At 37.7% G+C, this 24137-nt stretch overlaps 1 protein-coding gene and 1 pseudogene across 5 annotated transcripts; one reads left to right on the forward strand and one right to left on the reverse strand.

The window, feature by feature from the left end:
- Positions 1–1301: 1301 nt before the first annotated feature.
- LOC18433041 (U-box domain-containing protein 34) lies at positions 1302–22177 on the forward strand. 5 transcript variants are annotated; one of them, XR_016056274.1, is made up of 10 exons: positions 1325–1711; positions 3004–3125; positions 3242–3357; positions 3768–3889; positions 4185–4582; positions 18358–18447; positions 18734–19207; positions 20399–20547; positions 20694–21148; positions 21660–22177. XR_016056274.1 is itself a non-coding variant. In XM_011624612.3 (9 exons), exons 1-9 carry the CDS (start codon positions 1534–1536, stop codon positions 21849–21851), a joined length of 2397 nt encoding a protein of 798 aa, XP_011622914.1. In that variant the 5' UTR covers positions 1302–1533; the 3' UTR covers positions 21852–22177. The 5 variants fall into 5 exon arrangements, 3 of the variants coding, with proteins under 3 accessions (XP_011622914.1, XP_088723998.1, XP_088723999.1); XR_016056273.1 differs by having other exon boundaries at positions 18779–19207; XM_011624612.3 differs by having other exon boundaries at positions 1302–1711; positions 18779–19207; positions 20399–21148.
- LOC148782088 (putative indole-3-pyruvate monooxygenase YUCCA5 pseudogene) lies at positions 16671–17281 on the reverse strand (annotated as a pseudogene).
- Positions 22178–24137: the final 1960 nt, after the last annotated feature.

Genomic DNA, 24137 nt, shown 5'->3' on the forward strand with positions numbered 1-24137 from the left:
TGTTTTTATTTTTTGTCCTATTCACATCAAGCTTCATTCAACCGTTACAATATATTATCTTTTATACTACTTTCCCTTCCCATTTTTTTCCTATTCACATCAAGCTTCACCCAACCGTTACAGTATATTATCTTTGGTAAAAGTTTATATAGAGCCGAGGCTCTAAATAATCAAATTAGAGCCTGCCTCAAAAATTTCATTAGAATAGGTTATTTTGATGCTCAAATATCCTCAAATTGATCATCTTGACATCAAAATGTATGGACATGAGAAAAAAAATGGATTTCAAGTTTTGGAAATAGTTTATTTTGTAATGCATTTTTGGACCGTCAATTTTCAAATTTTCATAGATCTGTTGATCTATACTATTTTTGAAACTTTAAACTTTATAAATAAAGTTGAAAATATATTTTAAGGCTATCACAAAGATTTCCAGTATTGAAACCATATTTCTCGATACTATTTGAAGGGAGGCTCGAATTTGATTGTTAGAGCCTAGGCTCTATACAAACCACACCCATTATCTTTTATACTACTTTCATATGTATCTTTCACTCTTGAAAATGTAAATGGATTTATAGGTTTCTCTATCTAAAGCTCTCTCCAAAAATGTGAATAGATTTTTTTTAGTTTCTCTCTCCAAAGCTCTCTCTCTAAAAAGCAAAAGATTTATTGGTTTCTCTTTTTAAAAATATAAATGATTTTATTGGTTTTTTTCTCTTTCTTTCCCATTTGTCATTTTTAGAAATATATATGAATACGAAGAAGAAATTAAGCCTAGAGATAGGGAAAAGAAAAAAGAAAAAGAGAGAGGAATAATGGTTTATCATAAATAAAGGTCAATGACAAAAAAAAAAAAAAAAAAAAAGATAAAATGGTTTATCATAAATAAAGGTCAATGACAAAAAAAAAGATATTAGAGTAATGGATAAGGGACCTTTCAGCCAAGAACATTACAAGGAGAACATCCAACTTGGGTGGATTTTAGTGATTTTCCCCATTCAAAACATCTTTGAATCGCTACGTTGTCAATAATTCTAGAAAAAACCAGAAAAATAAATTATTTTATACATAAAACTCTCAGTCGTGAATTGATCCTCCCTCAAATGGAAGGCTCAGGGTGATGACTGTATAACCGTCATCTCAAAGTTTTCGGATCAAAGAGAGGATTGATTCCTCTTCTGTTTTTGGGCGAGAAACAATGTGTTAACGGTGGTCTCTTAGGATCACCTAATCTAATCCAGATATTTACTGTGGTCGATTGAATTAGGTACAGGGCCGTAAACGCCCCATGTTTTGTTAAAATAAGGAAGTCAACTCATACGTTGACTGGCAATAGAATACAAGTTGGAGTTGGGTTGAGAGCAAAACGACATGAATCACCTTTCGTGGTGCTTCCTCTAATTCTTCTTCCCCATGGCCAAACCCATTGCCAGTTTACCACCATTAAGGCCATGACCAAACTCTCAACACCAACTTCACTACCTTCATAGTTATCAGACCCTCATACCATCCTCTTCATTCTGAGCTCTCATGGCGATGCTTCAGGGACCAGAAACAGGGGAAAAGAGGGCAGTTGTGGCAGTTGGGGTCTGCAAAAGCTCAACAAGCATGGCGGCGGTTCGATGGGCCATGGAGAATTTGGTGAACCACCATGATAGAATTCTCCTTATTCATGTCATACCTGTCATAAAGGCCATACCCACTCCTAGTGAGTTCCTCTACGGCTGTCCTTCTTGACTTATTTCTCTGGTTTTTCTGCTTTGTATTGGAAAACTGAGATGCTTTTTGGTTGAGAATAGTTTATATGGGATATAATTGAGAGTGCTATGGTTGAGGGGAGTTTGTATTTGATTCAAGTGGGATGGTATTTGAATCTTAGCTTGTAGGAGCATTTGTTTGTACTCCTGTAGTTTGTTATGATACCCATTTTTCCCATTGAATTGATTCCGATCCATTCTGTTTTATTTTTTTGGAAAATATTCTGATTCATTTTCCCTGCATTCTGTGGTCTTATATTGGATAAACTGCGGTGGGTTTTGATTGATATGCGCTTATAATTTGCATAATAGATATGAGTTTATATCTATGAGATGCCTATGAGATGGTTCTAACTGAGTTAGGTTTTGACTTTGGATCTTGTAGAAACATTTAGTTCCAATTTTTTTCGATATTTAATTCTAACCATGTTGTTAGTTCTCTTTCTCTCTTTGTTTTGTTTTCAGCTAATTTTGTTTTATATTTTTGTGTATAGGTTTGGAAGTCTCTTCGGAAATGATTGTTTTTTATTTTTCTTGAGGTGAAACACTTAGAAGGCCTTAGAATTAGGTAAGGTGTGAGAATTAACAAGAGAGAAATCCACAGATGATGCTGAGGGAAAAGCTGTTCATGTATGCATGATTTTTAGTATGACTTCCTATTTTAATTTAGTTTTTGTTTTCCTAAATGGAAGAAGCACACTGATCAATTCCACTCCAATTAGCGAGAATTAGCAATTTTATTAATTGAAAAATGAGGGCATCAGACTATTCTTGGAGTTCATGTCTGAATTATGCTCAGACGTATTGGATTTGAATGTGAATTGATTCTGCTAGGAGGAGGAGTTTCCCAAAGGCATGCTTCAAGGGTTCTAACCTTTGATCTCTTGCTAACTACCGGAGTTTCCTACGGCGAGGCTAAATCCTAAGGGGTTGACTTGGCTCTGTAATTGCTCCCAAATTTGGTTCTCTTACACTTGTTCGATTGGGCAGTCTAGTGATTTCTAGAATGCTTTCGGAATTTTTACATTTCCATTATTTTTGAACATTTTAGTGAAAACTAATGATTCTTCGAATATTTTTCGTAGTTTTGCCAGAACCTATTTGTTTCTGTAACATGTCATTTAGTGCCAAAGTCATAACCATTGTTGAAATCTTACGTTCTCTAATCTCAAAGAAGTTTGAATGTGATAACTGCGTATTAATCATAGCTGGTGATGTCCTGATAGTTTGGATTTCTTAACAGAGGGCAAGTACATCCCCATCGCACAAATTCAAGATGATGTGGTGGCTATGTATATGCAGGACACAAAATCAAAATCTGATGAAATTTTCCTGCCATTCAAGAGATTATTCAAACATACACAGGTAATGCTATTGCATATATGTACACACACATTGAAACTGGCACTATATATTATCTAATCTAATTTGCATCCAAATTTAAATAATAACTGACTCCAGTAAGGATTTCTGACCTCTAGATGGACACCTTGGTGCTGGAAGATGACAATCCTTCGACTGCACTATTGAGATATGTAACTGATCATGGCATCGCAAATCTGGTTTTGCAGTCATCCTCTAGAACCTTTCTTATGAGGTATGCATTATCTCCTAGTGCCAGTCAATCACAAGACTAATCAACAATACATTGTCTTCCCTATTAGAAAGGATTTGCGCTTTTGTGGCTCAAAAATCATACTTATTGTGGTTGAATTTGTCTGGAGCCATGCATAGCCATGATTTGGCTGCATAATCTAGTTTCCATTGGATGTTTGGTTATTAGGAGTGAATAACAGGTTACGTATCTATATATAGAACGGAAATGAAAAGAAAAGAAAGCCTATGTATTTGTTCTGATGCACCTTCAAACTGTGACTCGTTACAAGTTGATTGTGTATATATCTGTTTGCATATCTTTGGCATTTTTAAGAAGTGCCTTGACCATTGGAAAGTAAAGTACATCCTGAACCAAATCTTCTATGAAACTCCATTTTTCTTATTATGTAGGAAGTGGACAGGTGAAGATCTACCTTTTCTTGTTCTGAAAACAGCTCCAAGCATCTGCAATATTTATGTAGTATCTCGAAATAGAGTCATTTCAAGACTTGCAGAATCATCAAAGGATGAAGGTAGCCAGGAGATTCTCAAGAATATAATATGGTATATTCAATCCATTGGGATCATTACAGTCCAATAAAACGATGGATGGTAATGGGAGTGAGGGACCCTTCAGAATAGGACATAACCAATTGCGGATCCAACTGTCTCCCAAATCTCAATCACCTTCCATCATTTGGCCTGTGATGCCCGCAATGGTCACGATTTTTCACACTACTTTGGATAATGTATGTTTTCCTGAATTCATATTTTCTATCTGTATCCATTTGTGATATTCTTCCCTTTGGCTATGGTTTTCTCTTGTAGAGCTCATTGACACCATATCACACAGTTCACTGCAAACTGTCCAGACAACTACACTCAACAAACAAAGAAAGAATAGCTGGGGTCTCTGTAGAAGTGCCTCTAAGATTTTTAAATCCTACAGGCACTCGAAAGAAAAGAAAACATGTTTTCCTTGCTCAAGTGAGGCATCAATTTTTCAAGACCATAGGCACCAAAATTCTATAGGAAGCATGTCTGATATGAGTAGAGAGTCCAAAGTTGTGTTAGTGGTCCCTGGTAATGGAGAGTGCCAGGTAGGAAGTTTCAGGACCTGTGATGGCTCAAATTGTGGAACTGAAGAAGGTTTGGCGTATTCTGAGCATGGTGGTGAGGTATTTTTAAATGACACGGCTTTAGGTCTTCAACAACCTGGAGAGTTGGTAAGAGCCTGTAATGTTTCTCAAATAGACTATGTTGACTTCTAAAAAGAAAAAGATAGACTATCTTATAAGACACCGATTCCTGATTCATTTGCGTGCTATTTATGGTAGATGGAATGCATCTCACAAACAGTATGTATTGCAGATCCTAGTATATGCCTTCTTTTCTTATTAAATTATAGCAGATTTAATGGGAATATGACGAACATACACACATTTACATACATACATATGTGTGTGTGTATATTATTTTAGAATACACCATCTTATAAGACACTGATTCTTGATTCGTTGTGTGCAATTTATGGTAGATGGAATGCATCACACAAACAATATGGTATGGCAGATCCTAGTATATGCCTTTTTTTCTTATTAAATTATGGCAGATTTGATGTGAATATGACACACATACTCACGTATGCATAAATACATACATACATATGTGTTTGTGTATTATTCTAGAATACACCATCATAATGATGATTTCAAAGTACCCTATTAAATTTTGAACTGCCGATGCATGAAAATACTGTAAAGAGGCAAAAACAATTTAATAAACCAACAAATAGGCCATATTTGAGTAGATCTGACTTTCCTTGCACAAAAAAAATACCCCTCATGCCCTGTTTTTGTTATGCATGCCCCAAAAGCCTTGAAAACTCTAACACCCCAGCCCTTTTATTAAATTATAATAAAAGAGGACCAAAACTACCTCCATTTAAGTTAAAACATTATTAAAAAAATATCCCATTGGATCCTTTTTTTAAATTAAAAACAAAAAACAATCCATAAACTGCCCCTACCTTTAATTAAAACAATGTAAATTACTAAGAGACTGTAGAAAAAGCAACAAACTAAAAATAAACTCCTTCCAATTGTTGGCCTTCCCCTGTTGGATCATAAAGCGGGTCATCAAAGAATGGATTGATTGGGTCAAAAGGCCCATGGGAACGGTCTTGACTAATTAAAGGACTGTGGGCTACATCATTCTCCCTCGGTTGGGAGGAACTCGACTCTTCTTGTATTGCTAATTCGGGCCCATGGTACTCGAAAAGATCAGCACATCGAACATATTTGAGGTATCAAACAAGGCATTACAACCCACCTTCTTTAGCACCCGAAACAGTCTGATCATCCTGTTATCCTGCTTGTTGTATTTGTCCACAAGATACCATCTTTGCGTGGATAAATAATCACCAAATCTCCTACATTAACGGTACTTTAGATCAAGGCGTGTCATGTTACTGCACCCCCCATAAACATTGGATCAACGCTGTTTGAGCCCAATGGGAACTGCCATACTTGCAGTACATAAGCACACATACTTGGTCCTAAATGCATCAGAGAATACTCTGCCATGAATTTCGAAACTGCTTAAGATTAATGTTGCATTACCTCCATGATTTCCTTCAGCTCGTACATAATAGTTAGATATAGGGGTGCCCCACTCAAAACAAAACAAATGGCTGAAGCTGAACCCTAACATCAAGAATCACATAACCAATCATTTGATGGCCACCTTCTATGTTTACTGCTAAGAAAAATATCATCAAGCCCTTGGGCTGCACCTCACATGATACCGTATATTCATGCAAGACATAAAGAGAAACATCCTTACTGCTTCCATCCTCTCCTTGATTTTCATTACCTTCACTTTGTTGTTCTCCATATCACGTATCAAATCATCCTCAAAGATAGGACCCTCATTAAAGATGAGATCTGATGTATCTTATTTTTAATTTTTATTCAATTTCAAAGCATGTATATTTTAATTTTAATTTTAGGGTTTATTTTTGGGTCTTTAAGGGTTTTAGGGATTTTAGGATCTTTATATTTTTATTTATTATTCATTGGTTACTATTCAAGGGTACTGTTCACAATTACTATTCATGGGTACTGTTTATGGGCTACTGTTTATAGGGGTAAAATTGTGTTACTATAAAGTTTGTGTTTAAGTTAGGACTTTTTGGGTCATTTTAATTATTCTATGGACCTATAATGCCTTTGAACTTGACAATATAATATATAAGAGGTGTGTGGGGCTTTGTCATTCCACATGATATTTAGAAATTGAAAGAGGACGAAAAATTTACGATTCTGGAACCCTATCTTGGTGTATAGAGAAGAAACCATAGGTTTTTTTGATTTGTGCTTGTGTTGGTCTTGTTCTTTGCTGATTTTACTTTTATTTTCAAATTTTCCTGCATCAATTTGGTATGAGAGCTCAAGGTCCCTTCAATAACAAAGCTAAAAAACTACATAAGGTTTGTTGATTTTGGGCCAAGTTTTGCCAAATCAGCAAGAATTTGTTGTTTTCAGTGAGTTTTTGATAATTATTTGCCTAGCTTTTGTGATTTCAATGAACTCATGGGAGCGAGAAGAGGCTATAGAAGAGGGGTTTTCACATAACTACTATGTGATCCCAAATATGAAGAAATTGAGGAACTCAAAAAGCAATTTCAACAGCTAGCGTAGCAGTTTATGGGCATCATTCATGGGCAAGATGGTGATCTTTCCACCCAAAAAATTTCAAGTACAACCCTTTTCACATCCATGCTCCACATGAAGAGTCAAGTAGAAAGGAAAGCAATAGAAGACCCAGACGTAGGGCACATCAATCTAGGGTTTTCGATTTGAAGGATGACACTTTCATTTTTACTCAAGTTGTATAAAAATCAACAGGTTGTAAATTGGGATTTACCACCGATCTTCAATATATTCTCAAATGAACAACAAGATCTCTTAGGATATCCAATTTATGATACGGTTCAAGATGAAGATGATGTTTTGGAAGAGGGTCTTGCTAGTCAAGAATATGGAAAGAAGGCAGCAAGGGGGCTGATCAAATTCATGGCCTTTGAAGATCTCAAGGATATCGACGAGGTGAAGCATTCAACCGATTTAAAGCAGCGTGCATTGCGTGATTCCATCGTGTTTGTACTTGACTGAGTGGACAGTTGACTGGAAGAGAACTTTGATTCGCCCGGCCTGGCGTGCTTATCTTGTGTGACAACACCACAATGTGAGCGGCTCTTCTAGGTGGGCAGCTGTGTGACAACACTTCAGAGAAAGTGGCACTTTCGTGTAACATGCTGATGCAAATCACATTCAAGATATTTATTTATTTATTGTTGGGATTGAGTTTTAGGGATATTCATATAGGGGTTAAAAATGGATTTTTACTTTATTTAGGATGGGCTTGGATGAATTTCTTACTTTGTAGGATTCCATGACCTATTTTGGTATGATTGTTAGATAATTAAAGAGAGAATGATGGGAGAGGGGTGATCACATGTGGGGTAGAGAAATTTCCTAGAAAAGAGGATCTATGAGAGAAAATAGGAAGGTTTGGAAATGAGTTGATTTGCTTGATCTAGAGATGTTTATGTGGGATATGGATGGGGAGTTAAAGATTTAAAAGAGAGATTTTTATGGGAGATTTTCATGGGAGTGAAGATTTAAAAAAAGAGATTTATGTAGGGGAGAGAGAGATAGACGTGGTGGAGAGAGAGACAGACAAAGATTGGTGTGGGAGAGAGAGAGAGTCTATTCTTTTGGGTTTTCTTATTCATTTTTTAATTGGCTTGTATTTAAGGTAGAACTTTCCCTTTAGAAAAGGGACTTGATATTTTTCCAGAGAGAGCTTGTTTATGAAGGAATAAAGATAGCTGCGTCTTCTCCATGGCTTGATTTACAGCCATACTTTCGCCTCCATTATTGTTGAATCCTTTTGCATCAATTGGTATCAGAGCAAAAGGAGTTCGTGAAATTAAATCCGGTCTTCTTTTGATCTTAAACAAGCAAAAATTCAACAATAATGGAGGGAAAAAATGGTTGTAAATCAAGCCATGGAGAAGAAGAAGCTATCTTTCTTCCTTTATAAACAAACTCTCTCTGGAAAAAAATCAACTCCCTTTTCTAAGGGGAAAGTTCCACTTTAAATACAAGCCAATTAAAAAAAGAATAATAAAATCCCAAAGAATAGCCTCAGTCTCCCACACCAATCTCTCTCTGCCTCTCTCTCCACCATGTCTATCTCTCTCCCCCACGTTAATCTCTTTCTTTAAATCTCTACTCATGAAAATCTCCCATAAATATCTTTCTTTTAAATATTTAACTCCCCATCTATATCCAATATAAATCTCTCTAGACTAAGCAAATCAACCCCTTTCCAAACTTTCTTATTTCTCTTATAGATTCTCTTTTCTAGGAAATTTCTCTACCCCACACGTGATCACCCCTCTCCCATCGTTCTCTTTCTAATTATCTAGCAATCATACCAAAATAGGATCATTGAATCCTACAAACTAAGAAATTTATTCAAGCCCATCCTAAATAAAATAAAAATCACTTTTTAACCCCTATATGAATATCCCTAAAACTCAGTCCCAACAATAAATAAAAATAAAAGTAAATATCTTGGACGCAATTTGCATCTGCTATAGTCTCAACGCCCTTGCGAGGTAGTGATGAGTTTAACGTGCTCTGGCATTGGAATCATAGTAGCGCAGAGGAAGAATGTTGACCCACAAACTGCAAATTCTGGTTTTGGTTTTAGAGTAATGAAATAGATGTCGAGAAACCCTCTAAGGGCCAGAAAGTTGAGTTTGAATTTTCTTATTCAATTTTTAATGCGAGTTCAGAGATAGCAAAATTTGATAAGTTTCTATAAATTCTTGACTATACATACTAGGATCCATTTCTTAGGGATTTCTTCTTACCACAAACAACATTTGAGCCAACAAAGAAGGAGAAGGTTGAAGAAGGTGGTTTGGATGATAAATTCATCTTGCCACACTTCAAAATTTGATGAAGTTTTCTCCACTGAATTTAGCACACTTCAAAATTTGATGACGAGTTTTCTCCATCTAGGGGAGAATGATGCAGGACAAAATTATTTTTATTTTTTGTTTTTTTTTAGTTTTAGAAGGTTAACGAACCCCAAATAATTGGGATTAGGCTTGGATGATGATGATTTAATTTCGAAGGATGTATATTTTAATTTTAATTTTAAGATTTATTTTTAGGTTCTTTAAGTTTTTTGAGGGATTCTAAGATTTTTTATATTTTATTTTACCATTCACTAGTACTGTTCATGGGTATTAGTTTTATTTACTATTTTTTTATTTTTTTAATTACTAATTTTATCTATTGTTCATGGGTACTGTTCACAAGTTCTATTGATGGGTCAGTATTCAAAATTATCATTATAAATTTTATGTTCAAGTTAGAACTTTTTAGGTCATTTTAATTGAAGATATAATGTCTTTGAACTTGGCATAATATAGGAGATGTATGGGGCCTTGATGGGGTCATTCCACAGGATTTCTAGAAATTGAAAGAGAAAGAAAAGCTTAGGCAGCTTAGGCTTTTGAAACCTTAGCTTCGGGTTGTTCGAGTTGTGTTTGTATTTGGCTTATTCCTTGTTTATTTTACTGTTTTTTACATGTTTTTCTGTATTAGGATCACTATAAAAAATTGGATGGCCACCTCCATAAAAATATTTTTTATCAAAGATTGGATCCCACATGAAATCACACCAAAGATGTGGGGAAGAAAGTCTCTTCTCAGCTCCTCGTCTACTATTTGTTGAATCACTATCATGATTATTGGGGTCCTCTTTATCAACGGGCTCATCATAGATGGGATTACCTTCTAAAGAGTGACAAAATTGCGTTTTGGGAAGTGTATGAGGCATGCTTGATGCCTGAACTATTGTAGCTCTTGATGTCGTTACTGGCACCGCTTTTGGGTCGCATGACTCCTGGAACAACCCCTTTTTGGTCCAGGGGACCTTGTTGGTTGGTCGTTCCAGCAATGCGAGTTGTTGAACCAGAATCATCATGCTGCCTTTTCTTCTAAAATCACCACCATGGGCTGCTGGTCTATTTTCCCCATCACTTGCATCAACACCCGACTTGTTTGATGGTCATTTGTGCTGAGTTTCAACCCTCTTTGCAAGGTTGTAGACCTCAAATACCGCTACAAAACTACCACACCTTAAATTAGCTAGTGCAGTCCATTCACATATTGGCAACGGATTGCTTCTGCCGCTCGATCACATCACTATGGATAGTCAAAATGTGAAACTCATTTATGTATTCATCTACCAACCTATCTCCTTGGTGCAACACTTGCATCTTTTGATATAAAGACTGTATAGATTTTCAGGTAGGAATGGATGTAGGAAATTGATGAAGACAGGAAAAATAACAAAAAATTAGGCCATACACGAGCAATAACTTGGAGAAACCCAGGTTTTCCTCCTCACCCCAAACTAGGGTTCCAAAGGCCAAATCTTTTCTTTCTTTTTCAATTATAAAAATCAGGTGGAATGACCCCCTCAAAGCTCCACACATCTCTTATAAATTATAATTTAATGTTTAAAAACATTAAATGTCTATAGAGTAGTTAAAATGAAGCAAAAAGTCTTAACTTAGATACAAAATTTGCAATGACAATTTTAACCTAGTGAGCAGTGATTTGTGAATAGTACCCATGAATGGTACCAATGAACAATATCCCATGAATAGTAACCAATGAATGGTAAATAAAGATATAAAAAAAACCTTAGAATTCCTAGAATGCTTTAAAACCTTAAAAATAAATCCTAAAACTAAAATTAAAATATACACCTTATGCTAAGACGAATTTCATATTAATTCTACAATCTTCTTCAACCCGAACTTTATGCTTTGAGTCCTTGGACCTGTAGTTTATTTGCGCAATCAAAATACAACGATTATGCATTGAGGCTGAGGCTTTCAAATCAATTGATACATGCATAAACACTTTTGAAAAATCTTCGAGGAAAGGGTCATTGTATGTCGATAGATTCTGTTTAGCCACATAAACTTGTTGCAATTGCATCAGTTTAGCCGTATAATCCTTTTGAAATTGCCTAGGCTCAATCCACAAACATACCACAAGTGCATCTTCAAGATGAACGTTGAATTAAGTGACTAAACCAATAACTTTGCCAATTGATTCTCCTTGAAGTCCTTCATTTTTTATTCGTCAAAAATCGGTTCAGCTATAGAATTTCATCATACAAGTATGCATCAAAGATTGGTGATATATCCGAATCTACAACCTATTGATTTTGGATATAAACTGCACTAAAATTAAGAATGACCTCCATCAAATCGAAAACCCTAGAGTGATGTCCCCCACATCTAGATCTTCTATCACTTTTATTATTACTTGAATCCTCATGCGGAGGACGGAAGTTAAGAGGGTTGTAGTCGACATCTTTTTGGCCAAAAAGATCAACATCGTGCCCATGAATGATGCTAATAAACTGTTGTGCTAGCTGATGAACTTGTTGTTTCAGTTGCTCAATCATCTTTCAGATCATGAAGTGGATCTACAGAATTCCCCATTCCACAAGCCCTTCTCCCTATCATAGGGTCACCCAAATCACAAAACTTAGGCAGATAATTAACAAAAACTCGCTGAAATTAGCAAGATCTAGGTTGATCCGGCTAAACTTGGCCCAAAATCAGCAAGCGTTGGCTTGGCTCTACTTTCCCAACTTTGTTGTTGTAGATCCTGAGCTCTAATACTAAATTGATATAGAAAATTAATGAAAACAGGAAAACAAAAATAATTTAGGCCATATACAAGCAATAGCTTGGAGAAACCTAGGGTTTCCTCCTCACCCCACGCACCTCTTAATTGTTATAATTTGATGTTCAAAGACAATAAATGTCCATATAATAATTATAATGAGCCAAAAGGTCATAACTTAAACACAAAATTTGTAATGACAACTTTACCCCTATGAGCAGTAATCCATGAACCCTCATTGGGTAACCTTGGCCCTGCTGATATATGACTCTTTAGAAATCACTTTGGTAAGACCTCTACTCCTTCTCTATCCCTATCGGCTAGGCTAACTCTACCACGTGGTCAGTCGGCCTCCACGTCGTGAGTCCTGCCCTACTTCAAGTGTGCCTGTGTGTGACCTCAAAGGCCCAAAGGCGTGCTATGTGTGTGTGGATAATGCATGCTGTGCGGTGTGATGGTAAATCAACAAATTAAAACGTTATGAGGTTGGAATTACCTCAATAGTTGGGTTGAGATCCCGGCTTAGAATCATCGTGAAAAGCCTTCCGACATCCATCAGCCGCTATGGCGCGTGGGTGTATAAGTCGCAGAGATTCTCCCAAAAGGGTGGGTCTTGTGAGCCAAGCACCTTGGGGTGAGCCTCCTACGCCAAGCTCCCCGAAGTGAGCCAAGCACCGCAATAAGAGTGGAGCCGGACCTACGCCTTCATGACCCACAAGCTTGGGACGTGGTTTGATTCCACTCCCTCGCACGTCCTACCGCGCTAGGGTCTTTGAGTTGTACGCATGTGGTTGCTTATGGGTCTATGTAATCTTTGAGGTTTGGTTCGTGAAAGACCTAGTATAGACTAGGTCCGGATTAGGTTGGTTGGGGTTGAGGTTGGTTCGGTTTAGTTGGGTTAGGTTTGGTTGGGTAGGTCCTAGTTGGTTCGCGTTAGGTTGGGCTTGAATGGGTTAAGTGGGTTGAGGAGGGCTCAAATGGTCTGGGAGGGGTCTGAATGGGCCGAGGTGGATGGGGCGTGTAGGTTAAGGCAGGCTCGGGTTAGGACGTGTAAGCCTAGAGGGGATTAGATGGTTTGAGTTGACCAAGACTAGGTGGTATGAATTGGATTGGATGGGGGTGTAGGCAAGTAGGGATGAGGGATGAGGGATGAGGGATGAGAGAGGGTTAACCATAATCCGACAACTTCTCCCTGATGGGGTGTGGACGATAAGAGAAAAGGTACTCGGTGATTAGCTGAAACACCTTGGAGGAGTAGACTCCTACGGGGTGCTTCGGCTAATGCTTAGTTGGGCTATAATCGACGGGTGTAGCCCGACTAGGTGCCACCTTGGAAAAGCCTCCTTGAGGGCTAACCTAGGCTAAGTGGCTAGGTTGGATTGTGGAGTTCAATAAGGTGCAAGGTATGTAGTGGGGTAGAGTATGGAGTATGGAGTATAGTGAGGTGTGGGGTGTGGTGTATGATGGGATATGGACTAGGGAGTATGATAAGGTATGGGGTGTGGCGTATGATGGGATGTGGAGTATGGTGTAGGATGGGTATGAGGTGTGGTGTATGGTAGGTTATGGGATGTGTGGTTACGTTATGGGAGTGTGGTTAGGTTAGGGTTTGGATAACCCTTGGTCAAGTGTAGAGATTTAGCCAAGGTAGGTTGAAGTTGGGCAAGCTAACTAAAGGATGGTTGACCTAGGGTTGGGTTTAGGATAAGGGCAAGAACTCTTATGCACAAAAATCTTCTCTCCTCTTTCAAAGTGATAGAATTCGTTAATCAAAAAGCAAAAAGATTCCTCTTTAGTTACACGAGTGCTGGAGTTTATATAGAGCTCCCCTTTAACAAGGGTGGGATCTCAAAACCTTAGAGAATTGAGTAAAAAGAAAAAAGATAGACAATCCAACAAAATTCAAGTAAATGAAAAATTGACCAAAAAGGGCATGAGCAATGTCCAAAATTGACGATTAGGTCCCTCAAAGAGGGCCCCTCCCCAACCACATGGTATGGGGAATTGTTTTCCTTACGATCGTTTTGATATATATTTTGCATGAAACCATAAGAACTTGGTGAAGTTTTTGGTAATTTTGGGTTTTATGGTTTTCATGGAGATCTTCCTTGATATTCTTCGATCAATTACTTCAAAAATGCCAGGTTTATCAGGGATTTTTTGGTGGCAAATTGAGGGAGACCTCATCACAAACACTTTGCATCAAAAAGTGTGTAGAAAGACCTCTGATCGGCCAAGTTGTGGTTTCGGCAATTTGCCGGAAACTCTAAATTCTGTTTCACCTAAACTTATGCCCACTTTCGAGCCTCGGATGGTCCTCGATCGTGATTTGCCTTTGGTTATTTCGAAGACAATCGATTTAAGATGGAAATGCGTCAAATTTGAGCTCAATTTGATGGTTGGATGTCGAGTTATGATTGAAGAACTATGAAGAGGTTACACAAACTGATTTTTGCATGAACTTCAAAACTTGCAGACTTCTCTCTTCATGTACAAGGCCTATATCAAAAGAATGTGCTTGTCGAGAAGCGTGACATATCCAAATTTCAGCTTGAGAGATCCAAGGGCATGCGTGACATATCCAAATTTCAGCTTGAGAGATCCAAGGGCATGCGTGACATATCCAAATTTCAGCTTGAGAGATCCAAGGGCATAAAGCTTGCCCAATTTTGAAGAAGTGTTGTAGGGTTTTACTATATTTGGTAACTGATATAAGCTGTAAAATCCTGAATAGTATGAAACGTCATTTTCTTGAAAAGTAGGGCTTAGGAAAGTTTGCTTGGCCTTGCGGTCTTCAGAATTCATCCGTGATGGTTCCAAGGCCATTTGAGGTCAAATTTTAGGAGTTTTACTGTATTATTTATCTTTGTCTGCCCGTACACTTGTAATGTATGGTACTCCTTTAGCTCGTCTTCCTCGTTTCTACTTGTCACACCCGATTGGACTGAAATTTGGGGAGTATAGTTGGGGTAGTAGGGCCCATCTTTGTGCTCTTTCTCAAGACCAGATAAGGTCATACAAGGCTGTTCAAAGTACGAGTTTCATTACACACGTGCTTATGTGGCTTTTTGGACGTATTTGGTGCTTGAAAGCCACAGACAATCTCCTCTGTTATTCGAATTGCGAGGGGGGGGGGGGGGGGGGGGGGGAGTGCGTAAAAAATGCATACATATAACACAGTCGAAGCCTTGACCCTTCTTGAGGGACTCAAGAATTTTAACTCGGATTGAGGACAAAATGCGGTTGTTGAACGAGACTCTAGGAATATAATTTCCTGAGAAGCTGACTCTTCACAATGCCTGTGGAGGTTCCTCCACTGTTTTTACCAAATCCATCACCTCTGCAGTGACTTGAATGTCTCATGGAAACACATCTGGCAGGAAGCTAACTCCGAAGCAGATCACCTAGCCAGAGCTGGAGCTTCTTTAAACGGATCGACAGGATTCAAATAGGCGTAACCCTCATCAGCATCACTGACAGGACATACCTTTTCGTACCTGATACGTGTATACACAGTATAACATTTTTTGGGTAGCCCACATTTTTGGACAGCGGGCTGCTTTGTATTTTTTGCATTAGCTATTGCCATTTTTTGTACTTCCCTTCTCTCAATACAGAGTTGCCATTTTAAAAAATAATAATAATCCATGAACAATACCAATGAATAGTACCTCCGAACAATATCCCATGAATGGTAACCAATGGACAGTGAATAAAAATATGAAGATCCTAGAATCCTGAAAAACTTAAAAACGCTAAAAATAAAGTCTAAAACTAAAATTAAAATACATATCCTTTCAAATTGAATAAAAATTAAAAAGAAGAATACTTTTGTCCCACCCTTATAATAATTGTATGAATCTATTAACTTTTGGTGAATTTAGTAGAGGCCATAGGGTGTTGTGAATCCACCACAATTTTAAATTTAAAATAGGCAATTTAAATTGAATTTCACCTTGCCCAAATCCTCTCTCAACTGCTCTCTACCCTCTCTCTCTCATACGCACTGAACCCCCAAAACTTGCTCTCTCGCTCTCTGTAAACCCCCAAAACGTGGTCTGTCATAACTTCTTGGTTTCTTCAACAAGCTCTGAAAAATGTTGAATCCCCAAAACTTGGTGTTTCCCAACTTCCTGGTCTCTGCCCTAGCGCACCCCTTTCACTACACCATATTAAACTATTATCTCTGATTTAAGGATCAATAACCAGAGCATGGTGAACCAATTCTCGAAGCCAACTACACTGGTCTGAGTAAATAGTTCTTCCCATATAGCAAGCCTGAAAAATTCAAATGATGGTGGCATATACCAAGCTACACCATTAGTGATTCTTCGCCATTTGGGTATTTTAAATTATTGTTGTCATGGTTACCGGTTATGCATCATTGGGACCAAAATTTAGGGGTTCACTAAGAGAGAGAGAGAGAGAGAGAGAGAGAGTGAGAGAGAGAGATTGAGATCACTATGTTCCTAGCAACCATGAAAGCCTTAGCACCATCACTGCACAAATCAACACATGCCTACTTGCCCAAATTCCCACACATTACCACCAAAACCAAAACCCTTTGTTCTCTGAAGTCTTTCCCTTTATCTGTACACTTGTGTATATCACAGGGCCCAAAAAACTTACTCAAATCGTCGATCTCATGAACCAAGGGCTCTGGATTCTCACCAGTAGCTACCACTAACCATTTCCCAATATATTTGACAAAATTCCCCAAAAGCCCATTTGATAATCCTGTCTTCACCCTCCAAAACCCACAAATTTGATCATAAGAAGCTGAGTTAGCTAGTTGGTTAAATTCAGGCTTGATTTCAAAGTTTTCGGCATATAATTACATCTAACAAGTGCATTGTTATTTTATTTGATCTAATGGAAAATTGGAACAAAAACCCATTAATGGGAGCTTACAAGAATGTTCAGGAAGTGAAGTTTTAGCCCATGGCATGTTCTGCATCGCCATAGAGAGACAATGCAATTTGATTTTTCAAGAGTAATGGAGGGGACATCATGGATTCTGAAACAAGCAGAGGTTGCAAGGCCAGAAGGGCCTGCTCCTATGATTATGGGGCCATTAATCCTCACGCACCTGTGACTGTGGCCCTGTAAATCAGTGTCTTGAGACCCATTTTAAGTTCTCTCTCTCTCTTTCCTGTCTTGTCTCTCAGTGCTTGTTTCTCTCTCCTCCATTTACTTGATCTCTTAATAAAAATCATCCATAGATTATATTCTGGTTAAGAGGATCTGTTAAGAGAGAGAGAGAGAGAGAGTTTGCTGAGGGAGAACTCAAGAGAGAACAGGGGGGCAAATATCTCACAGTTTGACAGTGTTAGAGGGCACTTTTAGTACTTTGTTCTTTCAAAAATGGGGAGAGGGTATCTTTCCGTTTATCTCAAAATTAAAAGGCGTTTATGTACACCCAAGGGTCTATGTGGGCCTGACAATCATATTCAATCTGCAAGAACTGAATGGCCGACATGTACAGTCACCACTTCATTTTCAGTAATTCTTTTTTCCAAATCCTTTTGTCTTAAAATTTTGAGAAAAGGTGTGCCTGACCTTGAAACATCCACACATATACACGTACGCACACATACACGTGCACACGCACACATACAAGGACATGCACACACACACATGTATGTATCAAACTCACAAAAAAGTTGAACAACCCAGTGCCCCCACCTCTATTGGTAAATGAACCCAGTGCCCCCACCTCTATTGGTAAATGATAGCCATCCAATGGTTCAATCTAGGCCATCGGGCTCACAACTGTTATGTAGGCCATCTACTTTTTGTTTCCTCTTATGGATGGTAGGAGATTAACTGAAAGAGGGGCATTCTCCTGAGGACAGTTAATCTCCAACCATCAGCCAGTCAAAGTGGATGGTGGGTGTAGCCTTGGAGTACAATAGACCAATATCCATTAGAGCATGGTGCACTTTCCTTCTCTCTATTTTTTCTTTTCTCATAGTTGTTTCTTTCTCATTTTCTGGGAAAGCAAAAGATGTTTTCCCCGATTCTGATAAATAATTGAAGCATTTCACTTGCCCCCACAAACCAAAACACTGAATATGACAATGTCAATGCTTACCTCTTTAATGGATATTTCATGATCTAAGACTGCTGTGAAAATGAGAAAATATTAGTTATTTCATCTACATTACTTTATTATTATGTTATGTCACTAGTGAAATTTTATACAGGCTGAAATAGAAAAGTTGAGGAAAGAACTACACAATACCCATGCCTTGTACAATCGAGCATGTGAGGATTTGGTCATTGCCAGGAAGAAGGTCAGTGAACTTGCTGCCTCAATTATTTCTAATGCAACTATTTTTTATATTTTTATTTTAATTTTAGCAAAAATTTACTAAAACCCAAGCATTATTGAATGAAATGATGGATGGGGATGCAGAGAGTGAGGGCTACCATTGGGTCATGTGTTTTTCTTGTGAGTTCCTCTCTCTTTCCATCACCTTTCATCATTTCATTGATGGTCATGACCCCAATGGACCGTGGTTTTGCATAATCATCTGAATTATGATATACTTATACCTTAATTTTTAACATCTATTCCAGTGATGTGTTCATAAGACACTGTTCATTGTTGAATGAGATTGGCAGGTGCAAGTCCTCTCTATTGGGTGCTCTGAGGAGGCAAAGAAGATTAAGCTTGCGATGGAAAGAGAAGAAGTTGCAAAAAAAGTTGCTGAAGAAGAAAGAGCTAAGCATCTTTTGGCCCTTAAGGAAGTTGAGGTGGCTAGGGAACTGCAGGAAAAAGAGGCTAAAGCAAGAGTGATGGCTGAGTTGATGGCCGTTAAGGAGTCATCTGAGAGAGAGAAAATGGAAGTGGCTCTTTTATCTAGTGACCTAAGATATAGGAGGTACTCCAGAGATGAAATAGTGGCAGCTACCGATTCCTTCTCTGAGGTTCACTTAATTGGAGAGGGAGGTTACGGGAAGGTATACAAATGCTTCCTGGACCATACACTGGTTGCCATCAAAGTCCTTCATCAAGATGCATTGGAAAAGAAGGAAGAGTTTTTGAGAGAGGTAGACGATAATTAGTGGCATTTACAATAATTGCAATCCTATAAGTAGTATATAGTGCTTTAATCCATGCTTTGCGAGAGCGGTCTAAACCATGTGGCATTTATAAAGCTACAGACACATGGAGGACTTGTTTTGGAAAGCATAAGCAATCCAGTGGACTATGGAGAAACATAGTCCATTAGGGTCACCACTGTCCAGTGAAATGATGGATGGTGATGGAGAAAGGGACCCACCAGAACAAAGGACCTAACCCAATGGTGGTTTCTATTTTGTTCATAATGATCTACCAGTCCATTGGATATTGACAATCCCAATGGCCTGGTTTCCATTATTCATTAGTTTAGAGTATACTTTGCCTTTCTGAATAAATAAAATTGCACATTGATGAAATTTCTAAAACTTGAAAATGTGAGTGCAAAGTTTAATCGAAGTCGGCTAAATTTTAGCCAGACTAAAGGGTGTGACTCCTGCACTCAAAAATTTCTAATTAATACCAAATTAGTTATTTGGAAAGATTCAAGTTAAATGAACAAATATAGTTCATCATTATTATCATTAGAGCCTTATTCCAGCTATTTGGGGTCGGCTACACGAATTTTGTTCAACCATTGTGCTCTATCAAGGGTCATATCCTCAGTGAGGCAATGAGTCTCCATATCTTTTCTCAGTACTTCTATCTAGTCCTTTTGGGCTTTTCCCTTACCTTTTTAGAGCCTTCCACTTGAATCAAAGGCTTTTCGCTGCACATGGCCCACCCACCTAAGTCTACTTTCCCTCATTTTATCACGTATTTAAGCCACACCTAAGTTCCCTTGAATGTATTTATTTCTAGTTCTATCTTTTCTTGTCTTGCTACTCATCCATCTTAACATCCTCATCTCAGCTGCACTCATCCTAATAAGATGTAGTTTCTTGACTGCCTAACATTCCCCATCCCATAAAGCAAAGCTGGTCACATAGCTGTTCTATAAAACTTCCCCGTTAGCTTCATTGGTAATTTGGCAATCACATAATATTCCAGATGTGCATTTTTACTTTGCCCACCCAGCTCTAATTCTATGTGTAACATCTTCCCCAATCTCTCCATTTTCTTGGATTATCGACCCAAGGTATCATAAATACTATGAACAGATACAAAGATCAAAATTTTAGATTGTAATCCATGACTTTTCTCTTTCCAATAATTTGCAGGTTGAAGTTCTAAGCCAGATACATCACCCACACATACTATTACTTCTTGGTGCATGTCCTGAAAGTGGATGCTTAGTGTATGAATACATGGCAAATGGTAGCCTTGAAGATCGGCTCTTTCGCAGAGGAAACACATCACCCCTCCCCTGGTATGTTCGCTTTCGAATAATCTTTGAGGTGGCTTCTGGTCTTTTGTTCTTGCACAGCTCTAAGCCAGACACAATAGTTCACCGAGACCTCAAACCTGGCAACATCTTACTAGATAATAACTATGTGAGCAAAATTGGCGATGTAGGTCTTGCTCATCTCATCTCAAATGCAGTGCCTGATAGTGTTACAGAGTATAGAGATACTATTCTTGTAGGTACATTGAGTTATATGGATCCGGAGTACCATCGCACAGGAACAATCAGGCCTAAGTCTGATGTGTATGCGTTTGGGATTATCATACTTCAGCTTTTGACTGCCATGCACCCATTTGGTCTAATAGAGCTCATAAGGGAGGCCATTGACAAACAGTGTTTCAGAGACATGCTTGATGAAGCGATAACCGATTGGCCTATGAGAGAAGCAGAGGAGCTTGCCCAGCTGGCTTTGAAGTGTGCCCAACTAAGATGCAGAGATAGGCCGGACTTGGAATTGGATATTTTACCAAAGCTTCAGAGAATCAAAGAAATGGCGGACACATATTTTAAGCTATGCCAGCATGATAATGGTGCACCAAGCCACTATCTTTGTCCAATACTTCAGGTGCAAATCCTTAATTGATGCTGTACTTCATCTTCTGCTTCTCTTCTTTCATTTTGGTTTTCATAATGATTTGAACCATGGATAAATTTTTTTTTTTTTTTTACCTTTTTTTTTTCTCCATTTCTGGATTAAATTTCAGCTGGAATTGCCCTAAAAGGCTATAACTTATGTATTTTACTCATTAAAAAAATGATATGTGACATATTTTCAGTGGATCTCAGCTGATACTTGGAAAAGGAGTTTAGCCCAACTCTCATATAAAAATAAGCAACATAAAATATTGCATCTTTGGGCTAAACTCCTTTTCCAATTTATATGTTTTGTATATTATCACCACACAAATGTTACTTGGAATTGGTGGGCACACACACACACGTGTGTGTAGCATCTGATACTATTTAACCAATATGTGTGTCATGGGCAAGGGCAGTAAAATGAGCGCAAAAATTTCCAAAATAAAAATCTCCATCTGACCTTTGGATGAATCACATTGTTGATATATTTTGTACAGGAAGTTATGGATAATCCATATATTGCTGCTGATGGCTTAACATATGAGTACAGAGCAATTAAGGCATGGCTCGAAAATAACAATACCTCTCCTGTGCTCCAGCTTGTGCTTCCTCACTCTCAGATCATCCCTAATTATTCACTACGCTCTGCAATTCAAGAGTGGAAGCTTAAAACTTCTATTGGTGCTTGATTGTGAAAGCCAACTTAACTCTTACTATGCAGTAATAAAGTACAGTGTGGATCAAATTTTGCAAAAAATTGCAATTCAAAAGAAAAGATTATTTCAAAGATTTATTTGCAGACTCAGTTTGCAGTTTGCTAGGATAATGTGAAATAGGGAAGAGTGGCTAGCCAACTTTGGTTATGGTTTTTACATAGTTAATTGTATGCAGTCTGTATAAATATGCGCATCTAGTGTTTGTAATGATGTTTAGTACTGGTACAGCCATACTTTTGTTCATATTTGAGGTGGCTACTTTTATATGAATCACTTGGCGCATGCCGAATTTGTGTGCAGTAATTCTATATTTGTAGTCTTCTTTAGTGAGTGATCATAGGTATTTTTGTCATTTAGGTTTTTTAGTATTCTTGTCATTTGGGAGCATGGCAAATGCGTGCGGTATGTGTATATATGTAACATCGAGTAGTGTCGTGTGGGGATTTTTGTCATTTGGGTTGTGTTTTATATTTTGATCATCTTGTGCAAGCCAAACATGCATCTGTAGTGTGATATTAGGAGGTTGAATCAATGATTTTTTTATTTCATGAACTTATCTCAAACTAACACGCCTCGGTCCATGAGACCAGCATGGTGATCACATAAACCATCTTTCATACGGTTGGATATCAGGTGATTGTTTAATTTCGTTGAGAACTTTCAGAATTTTCAACCTAATTGTGATAATATACAAAACACCAAACCTCACATGCGTCCAAAACTTCAAATCAATGACAAGGGAGGATTTTTTAGGTTTGACTAGTCCTAGAAGACATTTCTAAACCTATTTTATAATTTCCAAAATCTGCAAATTCAGTAACATTTGAGGAGAAAGAAGGTAATATTGTTTCAATTTATTTTTAAAATCATAATCATTATCATCCAAGCTTTATTCTAATTATTTGGGATCGGTTATATGAATCATGTTCTTCCATTTTTATCTATCAAGGATCATACCTTCAGTAAAACCAATAACATAGATTCAGGATTCATGATAAGATGTGGTAAAGTTTTACATTGGTTTCCTATCTAATGCAACCCACCTCCTTTTAAAATATTTAAAAAATATGGAATATCAAAATTGATACATTAGCAATTTAACTGTGATAGTTTATACGAGAAATTGTGGTGTTTTGGTCTTGTATGTTGAAACTTATAATATAACATCAAGAAAATTATTGTTAATGGGAATGTAGACATCCAACACTTATTGCCTCCATATGGGTGTTTGAACTCATATTTGTGGACAAACTTTCGTACTTGTTAATGATTACATTGTTGAAAAGAGCTGATGCAGTAATCATAGTTTGCAAGAAATAATTTGCGTTCAGAATGTTAGATGAAAGATCTTGCTTATATTTGGCTCATCATGAGGTGTTTTGGCGGATTGAAACATGGCAAACATGTCTTTGAAATTTAACATTTTGATAATCAAGTCAACGAGGCAGCTTTTCTCTTGCAAATTGTTCTTAGATCAACATGTGTATGTGCAAGGCGAACTTCCCTGGAGAAAATATGACTTAAGGAGGTAAGATATGTATATTCTGCATGAAGTGTGGTTTTGTTTCATATGTCTTGCTACACTTTCGATCTACTAGTAAACAAGACTTCAATAAGATGCCCCCTTTAACCCAATAAACAAAAGACAATCCCTCATGTTCTGCCTAATTTGTGTTCAGAATTCTGATTAGTCTTTTTGATACTCGTCTCTGGTTAAAGCGTCTAGTTTGGTCATGACAAAATGTAGGGGTTTTGCTGATATTTTCTAGGAACAATCAGGTCTTTGAGTTTATTAGATTTGTATTTTAATATGTATTTAGAGATTTTTCTGTTGAAAGCTACATTCAGAGGCCTCTCCACACTAGAATCTTGCTAAAAATTTATCAGCTAGGAAACTTCTAAAACTGGCACAGCTCAAGGAGATTAGTTTTCTTACTGATGCTTCATAAGCAGTCATTATATGTTCTCTTTAAGATGTTTTCAAGATAAAAGACAGGTTCTGGAATCCAGTTTATTATGTAGAACCATTTTGAGCAATCAGTTTGGATCAGAAAAGCTAGAGATCAGGGTTGAATTGTGCAGTTTTAAGTAGCCGATATGGCCGGCTACACTGGTTTGAACTGATCAAAATGTTCATGTTTCCTAGCTGCTCTGAAGAGAGGTCCTGGTTTGGAACCCAGCATACCTGCCAAAACAAGAAAAGAATCCAATCCGACCAGAGGAACCTTTACTCTGATTGCATCTTTCCTAGTTCAATGG

The sequence above is a fragment of the Amborella trichopoda genome, chromosome 5 (assembly GCF_054954075.1).
Source record: "Amborella trichopoda isolate Santa Cruz 75 chromosome 5, AtrichopodaSantaCruz75HAP2 v2.0, whole genome shotgun sequence".
Taxonomy (NCBI): domain Eukaryota; kingdom Viridiplantae; phylum Streptophyta; class Magnoliopsida; order Amborellales; family Amborellaceae; genus Amborella; species Amborella trichopoda.